Raw genomic sequence first — 27799 nt, 5'->3', positions numbered from 1 at the left:
CTCCGAGTGTGGAAAGGGATTTGCACGATCATCCCACCTGCTGACACACCAGCGCATTCACACTGGGGAGAGGCCGTTCACCTGCTCCGAGTGTGGGAAGGGATTTACCGAATCATCCAATCTGGTGAAACACCAGCGAGTTCACAGATGACGGCTTTGCTCTGATTCTGCTGTTGTTCATCAGATTCAGGACTGAACCTTATTCATCATGACACTGGGGAAGTGTTGATGATGTTGCTGCAAAGTACAGTAACTGGGCTGGAGTCGACAGAATTTGCATTCATGTAGCACCTTTCACAACCTCAGGACATCTCTGTGCGCAGTCAGCCTCCACAAGCAACAATGTGGTTCGGGGCAGTCACCTGTTTTCAGTGAGATTGGGTGAGGGGTAATATTGGTCTCAGCAGGGTAAACCACATCAACAATGTGATAATGAGCAGTGTTCTGTTTTTAGGGAGATTGGGTGAGGGGTAATATTGGTCTCAGCGGGGTAAACCACATCAACAATGTGATAATGAGCAGTGTTCTGTTTTTAGGGAGATTGGGTGAGGGGTAATATTGGTCTCAGCGGGGTAAACCACATCAACAATGTGATAATGAGCAGTGTTCTGTTTTTAGGGAGATTGGGTGAGGGGTAATATTGGTCTCAGCAGGGCGAGCTCCCTCCTCTCCTTCCAAATAGAAGCCGTGTGATCTTTCACCTCTGCCTGAGAGAGCAGACGGGACCCTCGGGTTAACATCCTCATATTAGTGAAGTGAAGAACCTTCTGAGACAATTGAAGAATCAGCACTTAATAGTTGTACTTGTCAGACTGGTAATATAACCTGTAATACAAAGTCTGTAATGTTTTATTATAATAAATAATATGATTTTAATTACACTGGTCATAAATCATGAGAACTGTCACATTATGTTTTCCAGCCAATCTAGAAAGATAAGGTAGAGCTCACAAAACATTTATGGCTTTGACAAGTTACATTAAGTTGGGAATAAATGGGACCTTACCCAAGCTGCCTCATTTATTCAGGAGACCTTTGTACTCGGACATCAGGAGATGCCAGTAGGTGTCAGGGGCCAATCAGACAATTAAGTTAATCAATTATCATTCAACACTGAGGCTAATTTGAGTTAAGTAAATGTGAGTTGAAGGGGTTAAAATAAAGGTTTTAAGTCGCCAATCTGTTAACATGTCCTTGTCTGATGATCATCTCATGTCTTTGGCCTGATCAACCGAGGAAAGTTGTGAGAAGTCTGTTTCATTGTTAAAGATGAGCTTTCTTCTCCTCCTCTCCATCACTGTTAATTGAAACTTTGCTTTTTATCTTTCTAACTTGTTACCTTTTTACCTTCTTAATGGTTAATAAATCTTCTGAATATACCAATTAGAATGTTCATTCTGGCCAGATAGTTAAATATTGTAGATTTAATTTAAAATTGGGGATTTATTGCAAACAACTTCTACCTGATAAATCAACTCCAAAGTGCAAATGCTGCCTGGATTTGGTGTCTTGGTGTAAATGGTCCCTGGATTTGGTTTCTCAGTACATGTGGGCCCTGCACTGCTTTTAACCCAACTGTCTGTCTCAGATCTTTCATTGATTTCAATTTAATGGAAACTGGGAGTTGGGACCTGTCAACATTTGAAATATATTTACAAATGTTTGGAGGGTTTCTTACAGTTGGGACCTTTCTCTGTTCTGTCCACTCAAGATGTTGGGTAACAGACTTTCTCCTGTGAATATCCAGCTGGAGTTTTGGGCCCTGATGTGTTTCCTTGTTCATCTTGTTGACTCTAAATATTGAATCTTGTGGTTTCATACATCAGATAATCAAACTCCCAACACCAGATTGTCTTTAACTGACTTTATTACAGCACTGCAATAATAGACAGAGTATAGTTACTTGTTCTGCAGAACAGAAGTAATACCCTAGATTCAGAGCTCTCTATCCTGAGCAAGCTATTCAGTTGTGTCAAATTGCTACAGAAGAGTCAATGATAAAACCAGACAGACCCCCCCGCATTGACCTAGGTTCCAGAAATGATAAAAGCACACTGTTCCCAAGTTAATCCTGCAGAGGAGATTTACCAGGATGCTGCCTGGTTTGGAGGGTAGGTCATATGAGGAAAGGTTGAGGGAGCTAGGGCTATTCTCTCTGGAGCGGAGGCGGCTGAGGGGAGACTTGATAGAGGTGTATAAAATGATGAAGGGGATAGATAGAGTGAACGTTCAAAGACTATTTCCTCGGGTGGATGGAGCTATTACAAGGGGGCATAACTATAGGGTTCGTGGTGGGAGATACAGGACGGATATCAGAGGTAGGTTCTTTACGCAGAGAGTGGTTGGGGTGTGGAATGGACTGCCTGCAGTGATAGTGGAGTCAGACACTTTAGAAACATTTAAGCGGTTATTGGATAGGCACATGGAGCACACCAGGATGATAGGGAGTGGGATAGCTTGATCTTGGTTTCAGATAAAGCTCGGCACAACATCGTGGGCCGAAGGGCCTGTTCTGTGCTGTACTGTTCTATGTTCTATGTTCTAAGATAAATCTTAAATGTCACGAATGTGTCCATAAGACCATAAGACATAGGAGCGGAAGTAAGGCCATTCGGCCCATCGAGTCCACTCCACCATTCAATCATGGTTGATTTCAACTCCATTTATCCGCTCTCTCCCCATAGCCCTTAATTCCTCGAGAAATCAAGAATTTATCAATTTCTGTCTTGAAGACGCTCAACGTCTCGGCCTCCACAGCCCTCTGTGGCAATGAATTCCACAGACCCACCACTCTCTGGCTGAAGAAATTTCTCCTCATCTCTGTTCTAAAGTGACTCCCTTTTATTCTAAGGCTGTGCCCCCGCGTCCTAGTCTCCCCTGCTAATGGAAACAACTTCCCTACGTCCATCCTATCTAAGCCGTTCATTATCTTGTAAGTCTCTATCAGATCTCCCCTCAACCTCCTAAACTCCAATGAATATAATCCCACGATCCTCAGACGTTCATCGTATGTCAGGCCTACCATTCCTGGGATCATCCGTGTGAATCTCCGCTGGACCCGCTCCAGTGCCAGTATGTCCTTCCTGAGGTGTGGGGCCCAAAATTGCTCACAGTATTCCAAATGGGGCCTAACCAGTGCTTTATAAAGCCTCAGAAGTACATCCCTGCTTTTGTATTCCAAGCCTCTTGAGATAAATGACAACATTACATTTGCTTTGTCTGCCTCAACCACCTCACTTGGCAGCGCATTCCAGGCCCCCACCACCCTCTGTGTAAAAAAACTTCCCCCAACATCTCCACTGAACCTTTCCCCCTTATCTTGAACTTGTGCCCCCCTTGTAATTGTCATTTCTGCCCTGGGAAAAAGCTCCCAACTGTTCACCCTATCCAAACCCCTCATAATTTTATAAACGTCTATCAGGTCGAGCCTCAGCCTCTGTCTTTCCAGGGAGAACAATCCCAGTTTATTCAATCTCTAGAACACCCAGATCCCTCTGCATCTCAGAGCTCGACAATCTCTCACCATTTAGATAATCTGCTTCCCTTTTATTCTTCCTGCCAAAATGTGCTGTCCTACCAGCAGTTCAGACCTGAGTAGAGGGAGCAGCACAGAGGTGGACAGTGCAAGTGAGTCATCCTGGGAGTCCTCAACTTGAAATTCTTTTTTATTCATTCGTGGGAAATGGGCATTGCTGGATGGCCAGCATTTATGGCCCAGTCCTTGTTGCCCTTGAACTGAGTGACTTGCGAGGCCATTTCAGAGGGAGTCACATGTAGGCCAGACCGGGTAAGGAGAGCAGAGTTCCTTCCCTGAAGGGCATTAGTGAACCAGATGGTTTTTTTACGATAATCAACAATGGTTTCATGGTCATCAATAAATTCTTAATTCCAGATTTTTTTCATTGAATTCAAATTCCACCAACTGATGTGGCAGGATTCGAAACCCGGTCCCCAAATCATTAGCTGAGTTTCTGGATTAATAGTTCAGCAATAATACCACCAGTCATCACCTCCCCTAGTTCAAGATGGAGTGTAGGAGAACAAGTCAGGAGCAGCACTGGGCACCCTAAAACTGAGATTCCAATCTGATGACTCTATAACATGGGACTATAAGCACGCTAAACAGCAGAGGCAGCATGTCCCAGGCAGGACCAAGCGATCCCACAAACAACGGATCAGATCAGAGCTGCAGTCCTCCCACATCCAGTCGTGAATGGTGGAGGACAATTAAACAAATCACTGAGAGAGAAAGCTCCACAAACATCACCATCCTGAATGACTGGGGAAAGAAGTGGATCAGTGAAAACAACTGTGATTTGTGTTTGGTGATCACGGATGTGTTACTGCTGCCTTTCATAGATTCCAAGGCCAGGAAAGACACTCTGGAGGGTGTGGGGAGCTGGGACTTGTCCAGGAGAGTAACAAGGTATGAAAACTGAAATAATCTAGAACTAGAAAGGAGAAAAGGTCACAAAAATGCAGCAATTGGTAACAAGACATTGATTAATCTTTTCTTGTCCTGAAGAAATGAAGGTCTCAGCTTTGTGTCTTAAACAATATTAGTTAATTTGACATTTATCCAGAGTAATAAACTCCAGCCCAGTTATAGCGATCACTAACATCAGCGAAAACACACCCCAACTGTCAGAATGAACATGGTTCAGTCCTGGATGTGATTAACAGCAGCAATAACAGCAGAATCCAATTCCTCCAGACACTTGCCAATTTGCTGGTGTGTTAGAAGATGGGTTGACTGAGTGAATCCCATCTCACACTCAGAGAAGGTGAACGGTCTCTCTCCATTGTGAGTGTGTTGGTGTCTCAGCAGGTGGGATGAGTGAGAAAATCCCATTCTGCACTCAGAGCAAGTGAACGGTTTCTCCCCGGTGTGAATGTGCTGGTGTGTTCGCAGGTTGGATGAGCGAGTGAATCCCTTTCCACAGTCAGAGCAGGTGAACGGTCTCTCCCCAGTGTGAACTTGTTGGTGTCTCAGCAGAACACTTGAGGTCTTAAAGCTCTTCTCACATTCAGAACATCTGAAAGGTTTCTTATCCGAGTGAACAAGTTGGTGTGATCTGAGGCTGGTTAAATAAATGAATCCTTTTCCACACAAGGAGCAGATGAACGACCTCTCCCCAGTGTGAACTCGCTGGTGTTTCTGGAGGCTGGATAACAGAGTGAATCCCTTCCCACACACTGTACATCTGAATGGCCTCTCCTCATTGTGAACTCGCTGGTGTATCAGCAGATCACTTGTGGTTTTATAACTCTTCTCACATTCGGAACATTTGAAAGGTCTGTTATCAGTGTGAACCAGTCGGTGTGTAGCGAGGTGGGATGATCGTGTGAATCCCTTCCCACACACAGAGCAGGTGAACGGCCTTTCCCCAGTATGAGTGCGTTTGTGTTCAATGAGATTCTGTGATCGCTTAAATAACTTCCCACAGTAAGAGCAGCAGAACTGTTTCTCGGTGTGAATAGATTGGTGGGTGACCAGGTCCTCAGGGCTTTTAGAGCTGTGATCACCGTCAGCATGGTTAAAAAGCCTCTCTTCAATGTGAACTTGCTGGTGGGTCAGCAGGTGGGATGACTGAATGAATCCCTTCCCACACATGGAGCAGGTGAATGGTCTCTCCCCAGTGTGACTGCGCCGATGCATTTCCAGCAGCGATGGGTAACTGAATCCCTTCCCACAGTCCCCACATTTCCATGGTTTCTCCATGGTGCAGGTGTTCTTGTCTGTTCAAGCCTTGTCCACACACAGCATGTGTATTGCTTCGAAGTAAGGCTATTAAGGGTTATGGGACAAGGCAGAAAATTGGATTGTCATATCAGATCAGTCGTGATCTCATTGAATGGAGGAGCAGACCCGATGAGTCCAATGGCCTAATTCTGATCCTAATTCTTATGGTCTTATGGTTCTCTGCTGTGAATGGTGTGATGTTTCTTTCAGGCTGTGTAACTGGTTAAAGCTCTTTCCAGTCAGTTCACTCTCACTCAGGTCTGTGTCTCGGTGCTTTTCCAGTCACACTGATGTTTGAAATTGTTCCACACCACCAGAACAGACAAACATTTCTCCTTCCACATTTAAAGGTCGATGGTATTCAGGTTCTGATGAATTGAGTGACTCTGTCAGATCTTGATGTGATGTTTGGTTTCAGTTTCCCATCTGCAATTCATCGCCCTTGTGGACCTTGTAAAAGACATTGACAGAGTCAGTATCACTGTCAGTACAGGACAGAAATTCACAACAAACAATTCTAGTTTCCACGGAATATTATTTCAAATCTTGTTTCCCCAATCTTGTGAACCAATCGAACTTCCATCTGAACTAAACCAGAACTTTGTTTCCAGTGTTTGTGAGACACTCTGTACCCTGAGTTGTGGAAGATATCGAGTGTTCCAGTCGACACTGTCTGCTCCCTCTCCAGGACCACACGAGCACGGACAAGAAAGTTAAAGTTTATTTTTATTAGTCACAGGTAAGGCTTGCAGCAACACTGTAATGAAGTTACTGTGAAACCACAGAAGAGGAGCCCACAGCCAAGTTACCCTCTGCTGAACTACAAATTACTGTTTTAACCAGCCCCAAGAGCAGATCCAGGAAAAGATCCTCTGCCCTCCCCAGTCTCCTTCACTGGAGCATGGGGCAGAACAGAAGTGTAACTAAAAGTGGAGAAGCAGCTCCTTCAGGGGTTGCAATCTCTCACACTGAATATGTACATGGCTCATGGATTTCTCGAGTCTGCAAATTAATTTAAAGAGGAGAAAAAACAGTGATAAACACAAAGGCAGGTTGTGAAATTGAGCTGAATGAATTTGGTAATTTGTGGAGCCGGCACAAGGAAGAAGTGACTCCGGAAGCTGCTGGATTGTGATTAAAAACCCAAATGGTTTGTTAATGTCCTTCAATGCAGGAAACCTGCCACCCATCCAGATCTACACAAGAATTCAGCCTCAATGAGAGGAGAAAGATGAAGATGAAACAGGGAGGGAATGAATGGTAAGGACTTTATACATCTACAACTGGACAAGAACTTTGACAGAACCTGCCAAACCACAACCTTCACCAACTCAAAGGATGCAGGAAAACTATCACCTCCAAATGTCGCTTTCAATCTCAAAACAACTTGTAATCCTGAGGTAACCTGCATCCCCCTGCATTTAAGGGGCAATTTAGCATAGCCAATCCACCTAACCTGTACACCTTTGGGGTGTGGGAGGAAACCGGAGCACCTGAAGGAAACTCATGCAGTCACAGAGAGAACGTGCAAACTCCACACAGTCACCCAAAGCTGGAATCAAACCTGGGTCCCTGGTGCTGAGAGACAACAGTGCTGACCACTGTGCCACCCTGTGCCACTGTACTGTGTTGCTCGGAAATAAGTTTTAGGATTTTGGCTGAGTGATTATGAAGGCAGAGCAGTATACTACCAAGTCAAAATAGTGCGAGATTCTGAAGAGTAAATGCAGGTAGTGGGGTTTCTGGGCATAAACTGCCCTTATCCATGTTGGAGAAGGTGCTGTCAAAGGAGGTTTAGCCAATTGCTGGTAATTCTAGTTATGTACATGTTCCGGTTACTTGTGAACTCGCTGGTGCCTTAGCAGTGTGGATGAACGACTGAATCCCTTCCCACTGAAAAATTTGAAATTCTTCTAACTGTAAATTTAATGAAAATACCCGACAGAACTACTTTTTCCTTACTTGAAACACAGCTTTAAATGGTCCGTTTGTTTCTAGGCTCGGTTCCATGAGCAACGCCTTCAACTAAACAAAATCAAAACACTGCAGCCGCTGTTTAAAAAAGGAAGGAGACAAAAGGCGGGTAACTATAGGCCGGTCAGCTTAATGTCTGTAGTAGGGAAAATGCTGGAATCCATTATTAAAGAGGAGATAGCAGGGCATCTGGATAGAAATGGTTCGATCAATCAGACGCAGCATGGATTCATGAGGGGAAAGTCGTGCTTGACGAACATGTTGGATTTTTATGAAGATGTGACTAGGGCGGTTGATGGAGGAGAACCGGTGGATGCGGTGTTTTTGGATTTCCAAAAGGCGTTTGATAAGGTGCCCCATAAAAGGCTGCTGAAGAAGATTAGGGCACACGGAGTTGGGGGTAGTGTGTTAAAGTGGATTGGGGACTGGCTATCCGACAGGAAGCAAAGAGTCGGAATAAATGGGTGTTTTTCCGGTTGGAGGAAGGTAACTAGTGGCGTGCCGCAGGGATCGGTACTCGGGCCGCAACTGTTTACCATTTATATAGATGATCTGGAGGAGGGGACGGAGTGTAGGTTAACGAAGTTTGCAGACGACACAAAGATAAGTGGAAAAGTGAATCGTGTGGAGGACGGAGAAGATCTGCAGAGAGATTTGGACAGGCTGAGTAAGTGGGCGAGGATATGGCAAATGGAGTATAACGTTGAGAAATGCGAGGTTATACACTTTGGAGGAAATAATAACAAATGGGATTACTATCTCAATGGAAACAAACTAAAACATGCTACCGTGCAAAGGGACCTGGGGGTCCTTGTGCATGAGACGCAAAAGCCCAGTCTGCAGGTACAACAGGTGATCAAGAAGGCAAATGGGATGTTGGCCTATATTGCGAGGGGGATAGAATATAAAAGCAGGGATGTCTTGATGCACCTGTACAGGGCATTGGTGAGGCCGCAGCTGGAATACTGTGTGCAGTATTGGTCCCCTTATATGAGGAAGGATATATTGGCATTGGAGGGAGTGCAGAGAAGGTTCACCAGGTTGATACCGGAGATGAGGGGTTTGGATTATGAGGAGAGGCTGAGGAGATTGGGTTTGTACTCGTTGGAGTTTAGAAAGATGAGGGGGGATCTTATAGAACATAGAACATTACAGCGCAGAACAGGCCCTTCGGCCCACGATGTTGCACCGACCAGTTATAAAAAAAAAAACTGTGACCCTCCAACCTAAACCAATTTCTTTTCGTCCATGAACCTATCTACGGATCTCTTAAACGCCCCCAAACTAGGCGCATTTACAACTGATGCTGGCAGGGCATTCCAATCCCTCACCACCCTCTGGGTAAAGAACCTACCCCTGACATCGGTTCTATAACTACCCCCCCTCAATTTAAAGCCATGCCCCCTCGTGCTGGATTTCTCCATCAGAGGAAAAAGGCTATCACTATCCACCCTATCTAAACCTCTAATCATCTTATATGTTTCAATAAGATCCCCTCTTAGCCGCCGCCTTTCCAGCGAAAACAATCCCAAATCCCTCAGCCTCTCCTCATAGGATCTCCCCTCCATACCAGGCAACATCCTGGTAAACCTCCTCTGCACCCTCTCCAAAGCCTCCACATCCTTCCTGTAATGTGGGGACCAGAACTGCACACAGTACTCCAAGTGCGGCCGCACCAGAGTTGTGTACAGTTGCAACATAACGCTACGACTCCTAAATTCAATCCCCCTACCAATAAACGCCAAGACACCATATGCCTTCTTAACAACCTTATCTACTTGATTCCCAACTTTCAGGGATCTATGCACACATACACCTAGATCCCTCTGCTCCTCCACACTATTCAAAGTCCTCCCGTTAGCCCTATACTCAACACATCTGTTATTCCTACCAAAGTGAATTACCTCACACTTCTCCGCATTAAACTCCATCCGCCACCTCTCGGCCCAACTTTGCAACCTGTCTAAGTCTTCCTGCAAACTACGACACCCTTCCTCACTGTCTACCACACCACCGACTTTGGTGTCATCAGCAAATTTGCTGAATGGAGACTTATAAGATAATGCGGGGGCTGGATAGGGTGGAGGCGGAGAGATTCTTTCCACGTAGTAAGGAAGTTAAAACTAGAGGACACAGCCTCAAAATAAAGGGGGGTCGGTTTAGGACAGAGTTGAGGAGGAACTTCTTCTCCCAGAGGGTGGTGAATCTCTGGAATTCTCTGCCCACTGAGGTGGTGGAGGCTACCTCGCTGAATATGTTTAAAGCGCGGATGGATGGATTCCTGATCGGTAAGGGAATTAAGGGTTATGGGGATCAGGCGGGTAAGTGGTACTGATCCACGTCAGATCAGCCATGATCTTATTGAATGGCGGGGCAGGCTCGAGGGGCTAGATGGCCTACTCCTGCTCCTATTTCTTATGTTCTTATGTTCTTAGCTGCTGGAAATCTGAAATGAAAAGAGAAAACGTTGTAAATACTCATCAGGTTAGACAGCACCTATGGAGACAGAAGCAGAGTTAATGTTTGCAGTCACTGACGCTTCTCTAATAAAACACATACCAATAGCTGCTGTTTTATGGGGCCGTGAATCCCACAATCCCCTGTGCCCCAGAAACAGCTCTATCCATCATACACATTTCCCATTATGACACTTCTATGTCAACAGGGCAAGCTGTTTAAAAGTCATCAAGTTCCATTTTTGCGTGTTGATGTTCATTAAAGATACAGATCGACTTCCCCCTTATCATGTTATTATGTATCAATTTCAGATATTTTGGTCGGGAATTTCCATTCCCTTACTTTTTGGTGGATAATGAATGCCTTGAGTACTTAGGTTACAGTATAATTTGATTCCTAATGACTGCACCACGATCCCTAATTTTCACATCGCAGCAGGAAAAGTTCACTGTTCACAAATGAGGCGTCTCGATGGCGTGTGCTTTACCCACCATTCCTCGCGGTAGTGAATGTCCCCTATCCACAGCATGGGAGAGAGCTGCGCATCCGCAGTCAGGCAGTGTGTGGCGCATGCGCAGCGTGAATGATGGCAATGGGGAGAGACATTCCTTTGTCTCATCAGCAACCGGTAAGGATGCGGATACATGGAGGGAGGATTGGAACCGGCAGATGGACGGAGAGGGTTTCTAAATATCTGGTGAAGGTCTCAAACCTCTAATAGTAATCCGCAGGTCCCGTGCTTGCAGCTTTGGTTCTTTTTCCCGGGACGAGGCTCAGGTTAACAGCCGCCATCTTGATTCAGCAGGGAGCGGAGCGCATGCTGGTGTCTTGATGACGCAACAATGAGTGGGTGTGGGCTTCAGCGTTTTATGCTCCCAACCGGGTCCTAGTGACCGGATCGCACAGCAGACTGATCAACAGGTTTTAAACAGCTTCACCCACTCCCAGGGAACATTGGAGTATGGAAGTAAGCTGGCAGGGAACATAAAAACTGACTGTAAAAGTTTCTATAGATACGTAAAGAGAAGAAGATTGACAAAAACGAATGTTAGAAATGGGAGAATTCATAACGGGGAATAAAGAAATGGCTGAGGGATTAAATTTGTACTTTGCTTCAGTTTTCACAAAGGAAGATGTGAATAATGTACCAGAAGTGCTGAAAGAAACATGTTTTAGTGAGGGGGCTGAAGGAAATCAGCATCAGTTGAGAAATGGTTTTGGGGAAATTGATGGAATTGAAGGTGGATAAATCTCCAGGTCCAGATAATCTTCATCCCAGAGTACTTAAGGAAGTGGTCCTGGAAATAGTGGTTATTTTTCAAAATTCTTTGGAATCGGTAATAGTTCCTACAGATTGGAGGGTAGCTAATGTAAACCCACTGTTCAAAAAGGGTGGGATAGAGAAAACAGGGAACTATAGACCAGTGAGCCTAACATTGGTACTGGGGAAGTTGCTGGTGTCTATTATCAAGGATTTCACAACTCGGCATTTGGAAGGCAGTGGTATAATCAGACAAAGACAGCATGGATTTACAAAAGGGAATCATGTTTGACGAATCTATTGGCATTTTGTAAGGATGTAAGTAGTAGAGTTGGCCGAGAAGAACCAGTGGATGTGGTTTATTTAGACTTTCAGAAGGCTTTCGACAAGGTCTCACATAACAGGCTGCTATGTAAAGTTAAAGGACATGGTATTGCAGGGAATGTCTTGAGATGGATAGAAAGCTGGTTCGCAGATAAGAAGCAAAGCGTTGGCATAAATGAGTCTTTTTCTGATTGGCAGTCAGTGACTAGTGGGGTTTGGCAGGGATCTGTGTGAGGACTCCAACTCTTCATATTATATATTAATGATTTGGAAGAGGGAACTGAATGTATTATCTCCAAATTTGCAGATAATACAAAGTTGGGTGGGAGGGTGAGCTGTGAGGAGGCTGCAGAGATGCTTTAGTGTGATTTGGACAGACTGAGTGTGTGGGCATCAGCATTGCAGTTGTAGTATAGTGATGATAAATGTGAGTTTATTCACTTTGGTAGCAATAATAGGAAGACAGATTATTACTTGAATAGGTGTAAATTGAGGGAGGTGTATACTCAACAAGATGTTGGATTCCTCGTGCATCACTCACTGAAAGTAAGTGCGCAGGTACAGCAGGCAGTAAAGAAGGCAAATGGTATGTTGGCCTTCATAGCAAGAGGATTTGAGTATAGGGATAGGGATGTTTTGCTGCAATTGTATAGGGTGTTGGTGAGGCCACACCTGGAGTATTGTATACAGTTTTGGTGTCCTTATCTAAGGAAGGATGTCCTTGCGAGAGAAGGGATACAGCGAAGGTTTACCAGGCTGATTCCTGGGATGGCAAGTCTACCAAAAGAGGAGAAACGAAATTGGTTAAGATTATATTCACTGGAGTTTAGAAGAGTGGGGTCTCATAGAAACTTAAAATTTCTAACAGGGTTAGATCGGGTAGATACAGAAAGAATGTTCCCAATGGTGGGGGGAGTCCAGAACTCGGGGTCATAGTTTGAGGATAAGGGGTAAACCTTTTAGAACTGAGGTGAGGAGAAATTTCTTCACCCAGAGGGTGATGAATGTGTGGAATTCACTGCCACTGAATATGGATCAAGGGATATGGGGGAACAGGAGGGGGTGGGGGTGGGGGGGGATTAGGATATTGAATTTGATGATCAACCATGACTATAATGAATGGCGGAGCAAGCTCGAAGGGCTGAATGACCTACTCCCACTTCTAGATTCTATGTTTCAGTGAGAGAAGTTGCCTGAAGCGGTGGCAAAATATTTGGTTACACTTCAGCCCCAGGCTCCTCATGTTTACATAGAAACATACGAGAAAGTAGAAGTGGGGAGGAGGCCACTCGGCCCTTCGAGCCTGCTCCACCGTTCATTCTGGTCACGGCTGATCATCAAATTCAATATCGTAATCCCGCCTCCCCCCCATCCCCCGTATCCCTTGATCCCCAAGAAATGTATCTAATTCCTTATTGAAATCAGACTCTACTTCTACTTTTGAGGAAGGGACTTCCAAAGATTCAAGACTCTCTGAGTGAAAAAAATCTTCTCATCTCTGTCTTCAATGGGCAACACTGTTTGTTAAACAGTGACCCCCAGATTCTCCCATAAGAGTAAACATCCTCTCCACATCCAAGACCTTTCAGAATCTTGAAGGTTTAAATTAAATTGCCTCTTACTCTTTTAAAGTCGAGCAGAAGCTAAACTTGAGCAGAGACTGTCTCTGGTGTTGTTGTATGGGACAGATTTACTTCTGGTCCTGTAATAAATGCATTTATTATTTCCAGTCTTGTAATATAGTCCTGTAGCTACGTTATATATTTCCAGTCATAGAGTCATTCCAGCACAGAAGGAGTCCATTGGATAACTCGAGTCCACACCGACTCTCACAGTAATTTCACAGTTTTTTCATGATTTTCACAGTGACTTCATTGCAGTGTTAATGTCAGCATCCTTGTGACACTAATTAATAAATTATCAAAAATAAACTATAAACTGTCTGTCGAGCAATTCTGTCCGTCTGGAGTGGGTCCCATTCTGTAACCCTGCAGCACCCATCTCATTTAGAAATTATTGATCATCTCTGCTTGATTACCCCCACAGGCAGCAAGTTCAAGATCATCATCAATCGCAACCCCCTGTATCTTCACCAACTGGAGCCATCCGATCCATTAAATATATTTTTAGTTCAATCATAGCTGAGGTATTTGTATCATCGATAGTCACAGGTGAGGTGCCTGAAGACTGGAGGGTGGCAAATGTTGTGCCTTTGTTTAAAAAGGGCTGCAGGGAAAAGCCTGGGAACTATAGGCCGGTGGGTGAGCCTCACATCTGTGGTGGGTAAGTTGTTGGAAGGTATTTTGAGAGACAGGATCTACAGGCATTTAGAGACGCAAGTACTGATTAGGGACAGTCAGCATGGTTTTGTGAGTGGAAAATCATGTCTCACAAATTTGATTGAGTTTTTTGAAGGGCTAACCAAGAAGGTAGATGAGGGCAGTGCAGTCGATGTTGTCTACATGGACTTTAGCAAGGCCTTTGACAAGGTACTGCCTGGTAGGTTGTTGCATAAGGTTAATTCTTACGGGACCCAGGGTGAGGTAGCTAAATGGATACAAAATTGGCTTCTTGACAGAAGCCAGAGGGTGGTCGTAGAGGGTTGACCAGCGGTGTGCCTCAGGAATCCGTGCTGGGTCCACTGTTATTTGTCATTTATATTAATGATTTGGATGAGAATATAGGAGGCATGGTTAGTAAGTTTGCAGATGACACAAAGATTGGTGGCATAGTGGACAGTGAAGAAGGTTATCTCAGATTGCAATGGGATCTTGATTTATTGGGCCAGTGGGCTGACGAATGGCAGATGGAGTTTAATATAGATAAAGGCAAGGTGATGCATTTTGGTAGATTGAACCAGGGCAGGACTTACTCAGTTAATGGTAGGGCGTTGGGGAGAGTTACAGAACAAAGAGATCTCGGGGTACAGGTTCATAGCTCCTTGAAAGTGGAGTCACAGGTGGACAGAGTGGTGAAGAAGGCATTCGGCATGCTTGGTTTCATTGGTCAGGACAATGAATACGGGAGTTGGGATGTCTTGTTGAAGTTGCACAAGATATTGGTAAAGCCACACTTGGAATACTGTGCACAGTTCTGGTCACCCTATTATAGAAAGGATATTATTAAACTTGAAAGAGTGTAGAAAATACTTACTAGGATGCTACCCAGACTTGGTGGTTTGAATTATAAGGAGAGGCTGGATAGACTGAAACTTTTTTCTCTGGAGCGTAGGAGGCTGACGGGTGATCTTATAAAGGTCTATAAAACAATGAGGGACATAGATCAGCTAGCTCGTAAATATCTTTTCCCAAAGGTAGGGGAGTCTAAAACTAGAGGGCATAGGTTTAAGGGGAGGAAGGAGAGATACAAAAGGGTCCAGAGGGGCAACTTTTTCACACAGGGTGGTGAGTGTCTGGAACAAGCTGCTTGAGGTAGTAGTAGAGGCGGGTACAATTTTGTCTTTTAAAAAGCATTTCGACAGTGACATGGGTAAGATGGGTACAGAGGGATATGGGCCAAATGCGGGCAATTGGGATTAGCTTAGGGGTTTAAAAAAAAAGGTGGCATGGACAAGTTCGGCCAAAGAGCCTGTTTCCTCTATGACTCTACAAAGACATATATCTGTCTGGCCGCCTGCATGGAGATTTCCAGCTGTGTGTCCAGGACAGGAAGCAGTGAGCATGGATCTGCCAATCAGCCTCAATCAGCACCTTCAGCAGAATTGGGAGGGTGAATATTAGATACAGCAGAGTGAGAATGGAGGGAGAGTGTGTGGGATGGAGAGTCACAGCTTTTGGGGAATGAGAGAGGAAAGAATGTTCCATAGAAACTAGAATTGTCTGTTCTGAATTTCTATGCTGTATTGACTGTGATGACTTTTGTAAACTCCTTTTACAGGATATCTAGAAGGTGAGGATTTACAGACAAAAATCTCAGACCAAATGTCACATCAACATCTGACAGAGTCACTCAATTCAACGGGACCTGAATATCATTGGCCTTTGAATCCAGAAGGAGAAATGTTTTTCTGTTCTGTCTGCTTCAGGAGATTTTAAACATCAGTGTGACTGGAAAGCACCGAATCTCACACACCAGAGTGAGAGTGTTCCAGTGCAATGCGTGTGGAAAACGCTTCAGTTGCACAGCCTGAAAATACATCGCAGCATTCACAGCGGGAAGAGACTGTACCCGTGTTCTGTGTATGGATGAGGTTTCAACTGATTGTCCGACCTGGAGAGTCACAAGGACGCCTGCACCATGGAAAAACAGTGGAAATGTGGGGACTGTGGGAAGGGATTTAGATACCCTTCTCACCTGGAAACTCATCGACGCAGTCACACTGGGGAGAGACCGTTCACCTGTTCTCAGTGTGGGAATGGATTCAGTCGATTATCCACCCTGCAGACACACCAGAGAGTTCACAATGAGGAAAGGCCATTCATCTGCTTTCATTGTGGGAAGAGATTCACTCAGTCATCCAGCCTGCAGACACACCAGCGAGTTCACAATGAGGAGAGACCATTCATCTGCTCTCAGTGTGGGAAGGGATTCAGTCAGTCATCCAGCCTGCGGACACACCAGCGAGTTCACACTAGGGAGAGGCCGTTTATCTGCTCTCAGTGTGGGAATGGGTTCACTCAGTTATCCCATCTGAAGACACACCAACGGTTTCACACTGGGGAGAGGCCGTTCACCTGCCCTCAGTGCGAGAAGGGATTTGCTCAGTTATCCACTCTTCAGACACACCAGCGAGTTCACACCAAGGAGAGACCGTTCACCTGCTCTCAGTGTGGGAAAGGATTCACTCAGTTATCCAACCTGCGGAGACACCAGCGAGTTCACATGTGATTCCAGGGGTTGGATTCTGCTGTTATTGTTTCTGCTCTCAATTACATCCAGGACTGCATTTTGTTCATTCTCATAGTTGGTCATGGGGAGAATTGGAGGCTCTCTTTCTGCTGGACTGGCCGGTCTCACCACTTTGCCTCCAGTGGGCTGATAATCTTTTAACCTTGTTGCGAATATCTGGCTTTGGATTTCTCAAGGATCACAGAGTGAAAGGGTGTTGGGAAGTTTAAAGATATTTTGTTCACAATTATGTTTGGAAGGCTCGCAAAGCATGCAGAGGGAGTAGTGAGCATGAGGAACTGAAAGAGATTAGTATCAGTGAAAAAGTAGCACTGGAGAAATTAATGGGGTTGGAAGTGAATTAATCGGCAAAAGCTGCTGATCTACATCCCAGAGTGTTGGAAGAGGTGGCTGTGGAGATAGTGGATACATTGGTGGTCATCTTTCCAAATTCTATAGATTGTGGAATGGTTGCTGCAGATTGGAAGGTGGTAAATGAAACCACACTGTTTAAGGAGGGAGAGAGAAAACGGGGAACCACAGACCCATCAGCCTGACATCAGCCAGAGGGAAAATGCTCCAATCTATTGTACAGGATGTGATAACAGATGAATGTGCATATTCAGAACAGGGGTACGTCCCTCGAGCTTACTTCACCATTCAATATGTGCACAGCTGATCTGATTGTAACCTCAACTCCACATTCCCGCCGACCCCCCGATAACCTTTCAGCCCCTTGCTTATTAAGAATCTGTCCAGCTCTGCCTTCAAAAGATTCAGAGACTCTGCGTCCACTGCCCTTTGAGGAAGAGAGTTCCAGATATTCAGACCCTCTGAGAGGAAGAAGTTCTCCTGTTATTTGTTTTAATCGAGCCGCCTCTTACTCTTCTAAACTCCAGTGGATACAAGCCCAGCCTGTCCAATCAATCCTCATTAGACAAACCAGCCATTTCAGGTATTAGTCCAGTAAACCTTCTCTGAGCTGTTTCCAATGTGTTTACATCTTTCCTAAATGAGAGCCATATTGTACACAGTACTCCAGATGGTTTCACCAATATCCTGTATAATCTCCCTACTTTTTTATTCAATTCCCTTCGCAATAAACAACAACATTCTATTAGCTTTCCCAATTCCCTGCTGTACCTGTATACCGGCCTTTTGTGATTCAAGCACTGGGACACCCAGATCCCTCTGTAATCTCAGCCCTGCAATCTCACACCATTTAAATGATAAGCTTCTCTTTTATTCTTCCTGCCAAAATGGATGATTTGACTTTTTGCCACATTATATTCCATTTGGCAGATCTTTGCTCCTGTTTTAACCGATCTATATATTTTTGTAACCAAAAACAGAAGATGCTGGAAAATCTCAGCAGGTCTGGCAGCATCTGTAAGGAGAGAAAAGAGCTGATGTTTCGAGTCCAGACTGCCCTTTGTCAAAGCTAAAAGGCAGAGAAAGTGGGAGATATTTATACTGCCGGGTGAGGGAATTAAAAGATGAGTCATAGCCACAGAAACCAGGGGAAAAGACTGCTCATAGCTGTCCACAGAGAGAATAAAGGGTGTGAATGGCCAAAAGAGAGAGGGAGGGGCGGGGGAGGGGAGAGAGTAATGAATGGGACGAGGTAAGATTTAGCAAAGGGGGAGAAAAGGTCAGAGAAGGGGAATAAAGAAGGGGGAAAGAGTGGGAGGGAGGAAGAAAAATGAAGAAACAATAAAGAAATTAAAGGAATAAAAATATATATTTTTGTCGTCTCCTTATGTCATCTTCACAACTTTCCTACCTATCTTTATGCCATTAGCAAATTTAGCAACCATCCCCTCAGTCCTTTCACCCAAGTCTGAGGGCGAAAAGGGGTCACAAGCAAGCATTGGGCAGCAGGATTAAGGAAAATCCCAAGGCTTTTTATACATATATAAAGAACAACAGGGAGAGGGTTGGTCCACTCAAGGACAGGGGAGGGAATCTATGTCTGGAGCCAGAGGAAATGGCGATGTATTAAATGAGTACTTTGCGTCCGTATTCATCAAAGAGAAGGACTTGGTGGATGATGAGTCTGGGAAAGGGTGTGTGGATAGTTTGAGTCATGTTGAGATCAAAAAGGAGGAGGTATTGGGATTCTTGAGAAACATTAAAGTAGACAAGTCCCCAAGGCCTAAAGGGATATACCTCAGAATACCCGCATTGAGAGCACGTGAATGTCATCTCCCCAGAATGAACTCGCTGGTGTATCTGCAGGCTGGATGCCTGAATGAATCCCTTCCCACACTGAGAGCAGGTGAACGGCCTCTCCCCAGTGTGAACTCGCTGGTGTGTCTGCAGGTCAGATGACCGAGTGAATCTCTTCCCACACTGAGAGCAGGTGAATGGCCTCTCTCCAGTGTGAGTTCGCTGGTGTCTCTGCAAGGTGGATGACACAGTGAATCCCTTCCCACACTGAGAGCAGGTGAACGGTCTCTCCCCAGTGTGAACTCGCTTGTGTGACTGCAGGTGGGAAAAACAAATGAATCCCTCCCCACACTGAGAGCAGATGAATGGCCTCTCCCCAGTGTGGCTGCTTCGATGAGCATCCAGCAGAGATGGCACTGTATCTCTTTCCACAGTCTACACATTTCCATGGTTTCTCCATGGTGTAGGTGTCCTTGCCTCTCTTGGGTGGACAATCAATTGAAGCCTCGTCCACACACAGAACACAATACAGTCTCTGCCCGCTGTGAATGGTGTGATATTTATTCAGTCTGTGTAATTGGTTAAAGCTCTTTAGTCAGTGCACTGGAACACTCTTACTCAAGTGTGGCAGTGTGTCGTTGCTTTTCCAGTTACACTGATGTTTGAAATGTTTTAAAACCAACAAACCGGACAACAATTTCTCCTTCTAGATTCAATGGCCGATGATATTCAGGTCCCAGGGAATATGACTCTGCCAGATCTAGACGTGACGTTTGAGATTTCAGCCTGTGATTTCTCTTTCAATATCCTGTAAAACAAGTTGACACATGTCATCAGTGTCAGTCCAGGGTAGAAATTCAGAACAGACAATTCTAGTTTCTGTGGAACATTCTTTCCTCTCTCATTCCCCAAAAGCTGTAAATCTCCATCCCACTCACTCTCCCTCCATTCTCACTCTGCTGTATCTGATATTCACCCTCCCAATTCTCCTGAAGGTGCTGATTGAGGCTGATTGACAGATCCATGCTCACTGCTTCCTGCCCTGGACACAGAGAGCTGAAAATCTCCAAGCAGGCTGCCAGACAGATATATGCCCATATGTCTGTCACACTGGAGATCACATGGTCTGGAATGGGGGGGTGGGGGTGAGTTAATAGGTTGTAATGAACAAAGCATCGTAGCTGTGAGGGACAGCTCGGTGGATAGGATTTTGGTATGTAGATAGGCTGGAAAATTGGGCGGGGATCCTGGATTTGGGCCCCACACCTCAGGAAGGACATACTGGCACTGGAGCGGGTCCAGCGGAGATTCACACGGATGATCCCAGGAATGGTAGGCCTGACATACGATGAACGTCTGAGGATCGTGGGATTATATTCATTGGAGTTTAGGAGGTTGAGGGGAGATCTGATAGAAACTTACAAGATAATGAACGGCTTAGATAGGATGGACGTAGGGAAGTTGTTTCCATTAACAGGGGAGACTAGGACGCGGGGGCACAGCCTTAGAATAAAAGGGAGTCACTTTAGAACAGAGATGAGGAGAAATTTCTTCAGCCAGAGAGTGGTGGGTCTGTGGAATTCATTGCCACAGAGGGCTGTGGAGGCCGAGACGTTGAGCGTCTTCAAGACAGAAATTGATAAATTCTTGATTTCTCGAGGAATTAAGGGCTATGGGGAGAGAGCGGGTAAATGGAGTTGAAATCAACCATGATTGAATGGTGGAGTGGACTCGATGGGCCGAATGGCCTTACTTCCGCTCCTATGTCTTATGGTCTTATGGTCTTATGGTCTTATTCAGGATTCAATCCTGGACCGGGGAGCGGCGCGGGCTTGGAGGGCCGAAGGGCCTGTTCCTGTGCTGTATTGTTCTTTGTTCTTTGTTCTTGTCTGGATCAAAAATGTATGGAATATACAGACTGGATTCTCGTCCTTACTCTTCAGTTGCTGCAAGTCCCCAATTTCCCCCAGAATGAGAAAAGAAATGGAAAGGGGGAAACATTGATTTCCTCACAGATGTTGCCCAGAGGAGTTTCAGCCTGAAATTCATTGGCCTACTTCCGCATTGTGACGTCACAACGGAATGCTGCTTCAGTCAGCCAATAGGAATCAGCCTTCTCCGCGGTGACGTCTCCGGGTTCCACTGCGCAGGCCCGGGCGCGCGGACACGGGAGCCCCGCCCCCACCCATTGTTCCCCCTCCCCCTACACCACATCGAGCCAAGGTTTCCAGGCAACCGGCTGACGGCTCCGGCCAGAGCGAGAAGCCGCTCCGTGATCTCCCCGCGCCCCCCGGCCCCCTCCACCCCCCCACCCCGCCCCCTCCACCCCCCCACCCCGCCCCCTCCACCCGCCCCCTCCACCCCCCCCACCCCGCCCCCTCCACCCTCCCCACCCCGCCCCCTCCACCCCCCCCCACCCCGCCCCCTCCACCCCCCCCCACCCCGCCCCCTCCACCCCCCACCCCGCCCCCTCCACCCCCCCACCCCGCCCCCTCCACCCCCCCACCCCGCCCCCTCCACCCCGCCCCCTCCACCCCGCACCCCCCACCCCGCCCCCCTGGGCCCGGCACTGCGCATGTCCAATGGAGAGGGGAAGATGCGCATGTGCGGGGGGAGCCAACCTGTTGACCTGCTGCTTGAGGTGTTGGCCAATGGAAAGCTGGAGGACCGGAAGGACTCTGGTCCTCAAGCCAATCAGAGCTCCCCCATTGTCTGAATGCGGAAGTGGACAATGAGCTTGTTCAGCTGCTCATTCCTGCCCAGCAAAGCTGCTGCTCTCTCTCTGAATGAAGATTGAGTACAGACAGACTCAAACGTCTTCTGTCTCCAACATCTGTGAGTAAAATACTTTCTTTTCTCCCCCTTTCCATTTATTTTCTCATTCTGGGGGAAACTGGGGACTTGCAGCAACTGAAAGGAAAGGAAGTGAATCCAGGGAAGCTGCAGACTCTGGAAAAGTTGGCCCAGGTTTCTTTCTCTGAAAGACATTGACATTCTTTGCTCCCTCAGCTTGACACATTGATTTGTCTGGCTCAAAGGTCCCTTTCCTAATGTTCACAATTAAAGGGCTGGTTTCCCTCGGAGATGGCTGACATTTAAAAGAACAACAAACTAATATAGGGCAGAGATATGCCTAGTGTTGTTATATTATAGATTTGGTATATTATTTATGGTTCTGTAACAAAGTACATTTATTATTATTTCTTGTCTTGTAATGTAGCAATGAAGCTATGTTATATATTTCCACTCATTGAGTCATTACAGCGCAGAAGGAGTCCATTCAATAACTCGATTCCCTGCCGACTCTCTGTCGAACAATCCAATCAGTCCCATTCCCTTTCTATATTCCCTTTCCCCTGCAAGTTTATTTCCTTCGTGTGCCCATCTAATTTCTGAAATATATTAAAGGGGACAGTAAACTAATATAGGACAGAGATGTGTCTGATGTTTTTTGTATTCATCCTTGGGATATGGGTGTTGCTGGGCCAGCATTTATTGCCCATCCCTAATTGCCCTTGAACTGAGTGGCTCGCTGGGCCATTTCAGAAGCTGTTTGAGAGTCAACCACATTGCTGTGGCTCTGGAGTCACATGTAGGCCAGACTGGGTAAGGACGGCAGATTTCCTTCCCTAAAGCACATTAATGAACCAGATGTGTTTTTCTGGTCAATCAACAATGGTTTCATGGTCATCAGTAGATTCTTAATTCCAGATTTTGTTTTTAAATTCAAATTCCACCATCTGCCGTGGTGGGATTCGAACCCGGGTCCCCAGAACATTAGCTAAGTTTCTGGATTAATAGTCTAGCGATAATACCACGAGGCTATCAGCTCCCCTATTGTTATATGGTACAGATTAGATATATTATTTATAGCTCTGTAATAAAATACACTTATTATATCTGGCTGTGTAATTTTGGACTGCAGCTATATTATATATTTCCAACAATCTCTTCCCTCAGAGAATTGTTAGTATCTAGATTTCTCTTCCATAGGGACCAGTGGAGGGATTGAATATATTCAAGGATGAGTTAGACAGTTTTTGAATGAAAGGGAGTCAATAATTATTGGGAACAGGTTGGAAAATGGAGAGAAAGCTCAGATGAGGAAGGATTTCTTCACTCAAGGATGTGGTGATGTTTTGGATTCTCTACCCCAGAGGACTATAGAGCCTCAGTCATCAAGAATTTTCAAGAGAGGGGTTGATAGGTTTCTAGATGTTGAAGATATCGATGGATATGGGGGACAGTGTGGGGAAAATAATGCAGAGGTAGATCAACCAATAATCTCAATGAATGGTTGAGCAGACTTGATGAGCCGAATGCTGACTGCAGCTCCTATTTGTTCTGATTTCTGTGCTGGACAGGAAGCAGTGAGCATGGATCTGTCAATCAGCCTGAATTAGCACCTTCAGGAGAATTGGGAGGGTGAATATTAGATACAGCAGAGTGAGAATGGAGGGAGAGTGTGTGGGATGGAGATTCACAGCTTTTGGGGAATGAGAGAGGAAAGAACGTTCATTAGAATCATAGAATTCCTACATCTTATCAACTGTCCCTGAGCTTTCACAATGAATCCCACTTCTGAGGACACCCTTATCTCTGACTTGTCTGTACTGCCGGCAGTCTCACAAAGCAGCTGCCTGTGTGCTGATACGGGAGGCCCTGCTGGGCAAGTTTAATGCTCCATGACTGTGTCTTTAATGAATGCTCCATAGAAACGAGAAATGTAGATTTGAATTTCGATCATATTCTGAATTGCGATTTTTTTTTTTCTAAATTGACTTACAGGGTATTAGACAAGGAGAAATCAGAAAGAAATCTCCAACATCACATCGAGATCTGACAGAGCGACTCGATTTCTTGGGACCTGAATATCATCGGCCTTTGAATCGAGCAGGAGAAATGCCTGTTTGGCCTCTTGGCTTCAAAAGATTGTAAACATCGCTGTGACTAGAAATGCACTGAGATACACACACCCGAGTGAGAGTGTTCCAGTGCACTGAGTGTGGAAAGAGCTTTAACCAGTTACACAGCCTGAAAATACATCGCAGCATTCACAGCGGGGAGAGACTGTACCTGTGTTCTGTGTGAGATTTAACTGATTGTTTAACCTGGAGAGTCACAAGGACATCAGCATCATGGAGAAACTGTGCAAATGTGGGGACTGTGGGAAGGGATTCAGATACCCATCTGCACTGGAAATTCATCAACGCAGTCACACTGGGGAGAGACCATTCACCTGCTCTGTGTGTGGGAAGGGATTCACTCATTCATCCCACCTGCGCAGACACAATCTCACTCACACCAATGAGAGACCCTTTAAATGCACTGACTGTGGGAGCGGATTCAGAAGCTCTCAGGATCTGGTGTCCCACCAGCGCACTCACACTGAGGAGAGACCGTTCAGCTGCTCTCACTGCTCAAAGAGGTTTAAATGGTCATCCACCCTGCGGGTACACCAGCGAGTTCACACTGGGGAGAATCCATTCACCTGCTCGGTGTGTGGAAAGGGATTCACTCTTTCATTCCACCTGCGCAGACACAATCTCACTCACACCAATGAGAGACCCTTTAAATGCTCTGACTGTGGGAGTGGCTTCAAAAGCTCTGGTGAACTGATGATCTACCAGCGCATTCACACCGAGGAGAGACCGTTCAGCTGCTCTCACTGCACAAAGAAATTTAGAACTTCATCCACACTGCGGAGACACCAGCGAGTTCACACTGGGGAGAGGCCATTCACCTGCTCTGTGTGTGGGAAGGGATTCAGTCAGTTATCCAGCCTGCAGAAACACAATCTCGCTCACACCAATGAGAGACCATTTAAATGCTCTGACTGTGAGAGTGGTTTTAAAAGCTCTGGAGATCTGGTGTCCCACCAGCGCATTCACACTGAGGAGAGATCGTTCAGCTGCTCTCACTGCTCAAAGAGGTTTAGAAAGCCATCCAGCCTGTGGGGACATCAGCGAATTCACACTGGGGAGAGACCGTTCAGCTGCTCTGTGTGTGGGAAGGGATTCACTCAGTTATCCCACCTGCGCAGACACAATCTCACTCACACTAATGAGAGACCCTTTAAATGCTCTGACTGTGGGAGCGGATTCAAAAGCTCTGGAGAACTTATGTCCCACCAGCGCATTCACACTGAGGAGAGACCGTTCAGCTGCTCTCACTGCACAAAGAGGTTTAGAACATCATCCAACCTGCGGACACACCAGCGAGTTCACACTGGGGAAAGACCATTCACCTGCTCTCACTGCTCAAAGAGATTTAAAAGGTCATCCAACCTGTGGGAACACCAGCGAGTTCACACTGGGGAAAGACCATTCCCCTGCTCTGTGTGTGGGAAGGGATTCACTACTTCATCCAGCTTGCTGAAACACAAAGACACTCACCCCAAGGAGAGCCCCTTTAAATGCTCTGCCTGAGTGGCCGACTTCAGAAGCTCTCAGGAACTGATGATCCCCGAGCACATTCACACCGGGGAGAGGCCGTTCAGCTGCTCTCACTGTTCAAGGAGGTTTAGAATATCATCAACACTGCTGAAACACCAGTGAGTTCACACCGGGGAGAAACCATTCACCTGCTCGGTGTGTGCGAAAGGATTTACTCAGTTATCCAGCCTGCCCAGACACAACATCATCACACCCAGGACAGACCCTTTAAATGTGGGCGTGGCTTCAAAAGCTCTCGGTAACTAATATCCCACCAGTCAGTTCACACCAGGCAGAGGCTGGTCACCTGCTCTGACTGGGAAGGGATTCACTCAGTCAGCAAACTTGGTGAAACACCAGTGATTTCACAAGTGATGACAGTTCTGGGATTATTCTTGTGAATCTTTCTTGCCCCTTCTCCAGTGCCTCTGTTTCCTTTTTCTAAATGGAGATCACAAATAGAACGTAGAACAGTACAGCACAGGAACAGACCCTTCAGCCCACCATGTTGTGTCGAACATGATGCCAAATTAAACTATTCCTTTCTGCCTGCCCTTGGTCCATATTCCACTATTCCTCACATATTCATGTGCTTATTTAAAACCCCCTTAAACACCCCTATCGTATCTGCCTCCACCACCACTCCTAGCAGCGCATTCCAGACACCTACCACTCTCTGTGTAAAAAAACTTACCTCTCACATCTCCTTTGAACTTTGCCTGTCTCACCTTCAGTGCATGCTCCCTGGTATTAGACATATCGACTCTGGGGGAAAAGATTCTATGTCTCTTATTTTATAGACTGGCAGCATCCTGAAAACCTCTTCTGCACCCTCATCAAAGCCTCTGCATCCTTTCTGTAATGTGGCGACCAGAATTGAACGCAATATTCTAAGTGCAGCCCAAACAAAGTTTTATAAAGCTGCAACATGGCATGCTGACTCTTGTCCTCAATAAAGGCAAGTATGCCATATGCCTTCTTTACCGACTAAATATTTGTGTGATTAATTTCAGGAAGCTATGGACTTGAACCCCAAGATCCCTCTGTACATTAACTGGATACTTATCCTTAATATTTGATCTCCCAAAGTGCAGCACCTCACACTTGCCCGGATTGAAATCCATCTGCCATTTCTCCGCTCATATCTGCAGCTGATCTACATCCCACTGTATCCTTTGACAACCTTCTACATTATCTACAACTCCATCTAGTTTTGTGTCGTCTGCAAGCTTACCAACCCACCCATCCACGTTTTCATCCAAGTCATTGATATATATCACAAATAGCCCAGGTCCCAGTACAGATCCCTGCAGAACACCACTAGTCACAGACCTCCAGTCAGAAAAACACCCTCACCACTATTCTCTGACTTCGATGGGCAAGTCAATTCTGAATCCAAGCGGCCAAGTCACCGTGAATCCCATGCATCTTAATCTTCTGGATGAGCCGACCATGAGGGACCTTGTCGAAAGCCTCACTAAAATCCATGTACACAACATCCACTGCTCTACCCTCATCGATCACCTTCGTCACCTCCCCGATAAAATCGATCAAGTTAGTAAGATGTTGACGGTGCTCCCACTGCAGTCCTGTGATGAAAATATAGACTGGTTGGTGAAATGTAGATAACAGGTAGAATTGATATCTAATGAGGACTTTATACTTTAGAATTGAATACAGGGCTCATTGTTACTAACGGGGAAAGAAGGGTTAAAACCCTTACCCAGAACCCTTTTCACACACACGTGGACATCTCTGAATCTGACGCACACCAAATGGAACGTTACACAAGGGGCTGGAATTCACTGGAATTTCTCAACAACCTTTCAATAGAAATGTCCTGGTACCGACTGTGACAAAGGACACAACAGACAGCAAGAACCAGGAGGAACCTTTAACCCAGAGAATGTTAATAACCTTGTTCAGGACACCGGTGCCAGGCACAGGAGGATCCCATGAAAAACGGACCATTTAATTTCTGTCTGTTTCACAATTCTAAGTGACTGATTCTTTAACAAAGGAATGTTTAAAAACAGCATTGTGATATTCCAAGGTCACTGTGTCTGGAAAAGGGGCACACTGATGTGTTTTTATTTTAAACAGGAGGATCCATTGAAAAGCAGCTCTGGACGATACGAGCACCTCCTGACCGACTTTCAATTCATTTCAAATCACCCATCACTTTCCGTGGAATATTCTTTATTCTTTCCTGGGATGTGGACACTGCTGGCAAAGCCCCAGCACACGTTGCTCAGCTCCTAATTGCCCCTGAATGGAGTGACTTGCTCGGCCATTTCAGAGGGACAATTAAGAGTCACCCACATTGCTGTGTGGCTCTGGATTCACATGTAGGCCAGACTGGGTGAGGATGGCAGATTTCCCTCCCTAATAGGGAGCATTAATAGGGTGAACTGGACAGGGTGAACTGGACAGGTTTTTACAACAATCGATGATAGTTTCATGCTCACCGTTACTGAGACTAACTTTATATAATTCCAGATTGATTCACTAAATTCAAATCCCACCAGCTGCCTGTCCCCAGATCCATTGCGAGGTCTCTGCATTACTCGGCCAATGACACTCCCACTG

The 27799-nt window shown here is 45.8% G+C and overlaps 2 protein-coding genes across 2 annotated transcripts; one reads left to right on the top strand and one right to left on the bottom strand.

The window, feature by feature from the left end:
* Positions 1 to 104: 104 nt before the first annotated feature.
* On the bottom strand, positions 105 to 27774 carry LOC144486443 (uncharacterized). Its single transcript, XM_078204478.1, has 5 exons — positions 27736 to 27774; positions 18873 to 19091; positions 7706 to 7768; positions 4860 to 5566; positions 105 to 198 (listed from the first exon to the last, which is right to left on the bottom strand). Exons 1-5 carry the CDS (start codon positions 27772 to 27774, stop codon positions 105 to 107), a joined length of 1122 nt encoding a protein of 373 aa, XP_078060604.1.
* Positions 10745 to 18302, top strand: LOC144486435 (uncharacterized). Its single transcript, XM_078204472.1, has 2 exons — positions 10745 to 10802; positions 15657 to 18302. The coding sequence occupies exon 2, from the start codon at positions 16017 to 16019 to the stop codon at positions 16605 to 16607; it is 591 nt and encodes a 196-aa protein (XP_078060598.1). The 5' UTR covers positions 10745 to 10802; positions 15657 to 16016; the 3' UTR covers positions 16608 to 18302.
* Positions 27775 to 27799: the final 25 nt, after the last annotated feature.

The sequence above is a fragment of the Mustelus asterias genome, unplaced genomic scaffold, assembly GCF_964213995.1.
Source record: "Mustelus asterias unplaced genomic scaffold, sMusAst1.hap1.1 HAP1_SCAFFOLD_342, whole genome shotgun sequence".
In the NCBI taxonomy this organism is placed as follows: Eukaryota; Metazoa; Chordata; class Chondrichthyes; order Carcharhiniformes; family Triakidae; genus Mustelus; species Mustelus asterias.
Note: the sequence above shows the minus strand (reverse complement) of the source record. Positions and strands in the feature narration are given on the sequence as shown.

Coding starts and splice junctions, on each gene's coding strand:
- LOC144486443 (XM_078204478.1), bottom strand. CDS start 27,774: ATGCAGAGACCTCGCAATGGATCTGGGGACAGGCAGCTG. Junction 7,769..18,872: donor CGTTCACCTGCTCTCAGTGT/GGGAAGGGATTC, acceptor GATTTTGTTTAG/TTGAAGGCGTTGCTCATGGA. Junction 199..4,859: donor AAACCGTTCACTTGCTCTGA/GTGCAGAATGGG, acceptor ATGATGAATAAG/GTTCAGTCCTGAATCTGATG.
- LOC144486435 (XM_078204472.1), top strand. CDS start 16,017: ATGGAAAAACAGTGGAAATGTGGGGACTGTGGGAAGGGATTTAGATAC.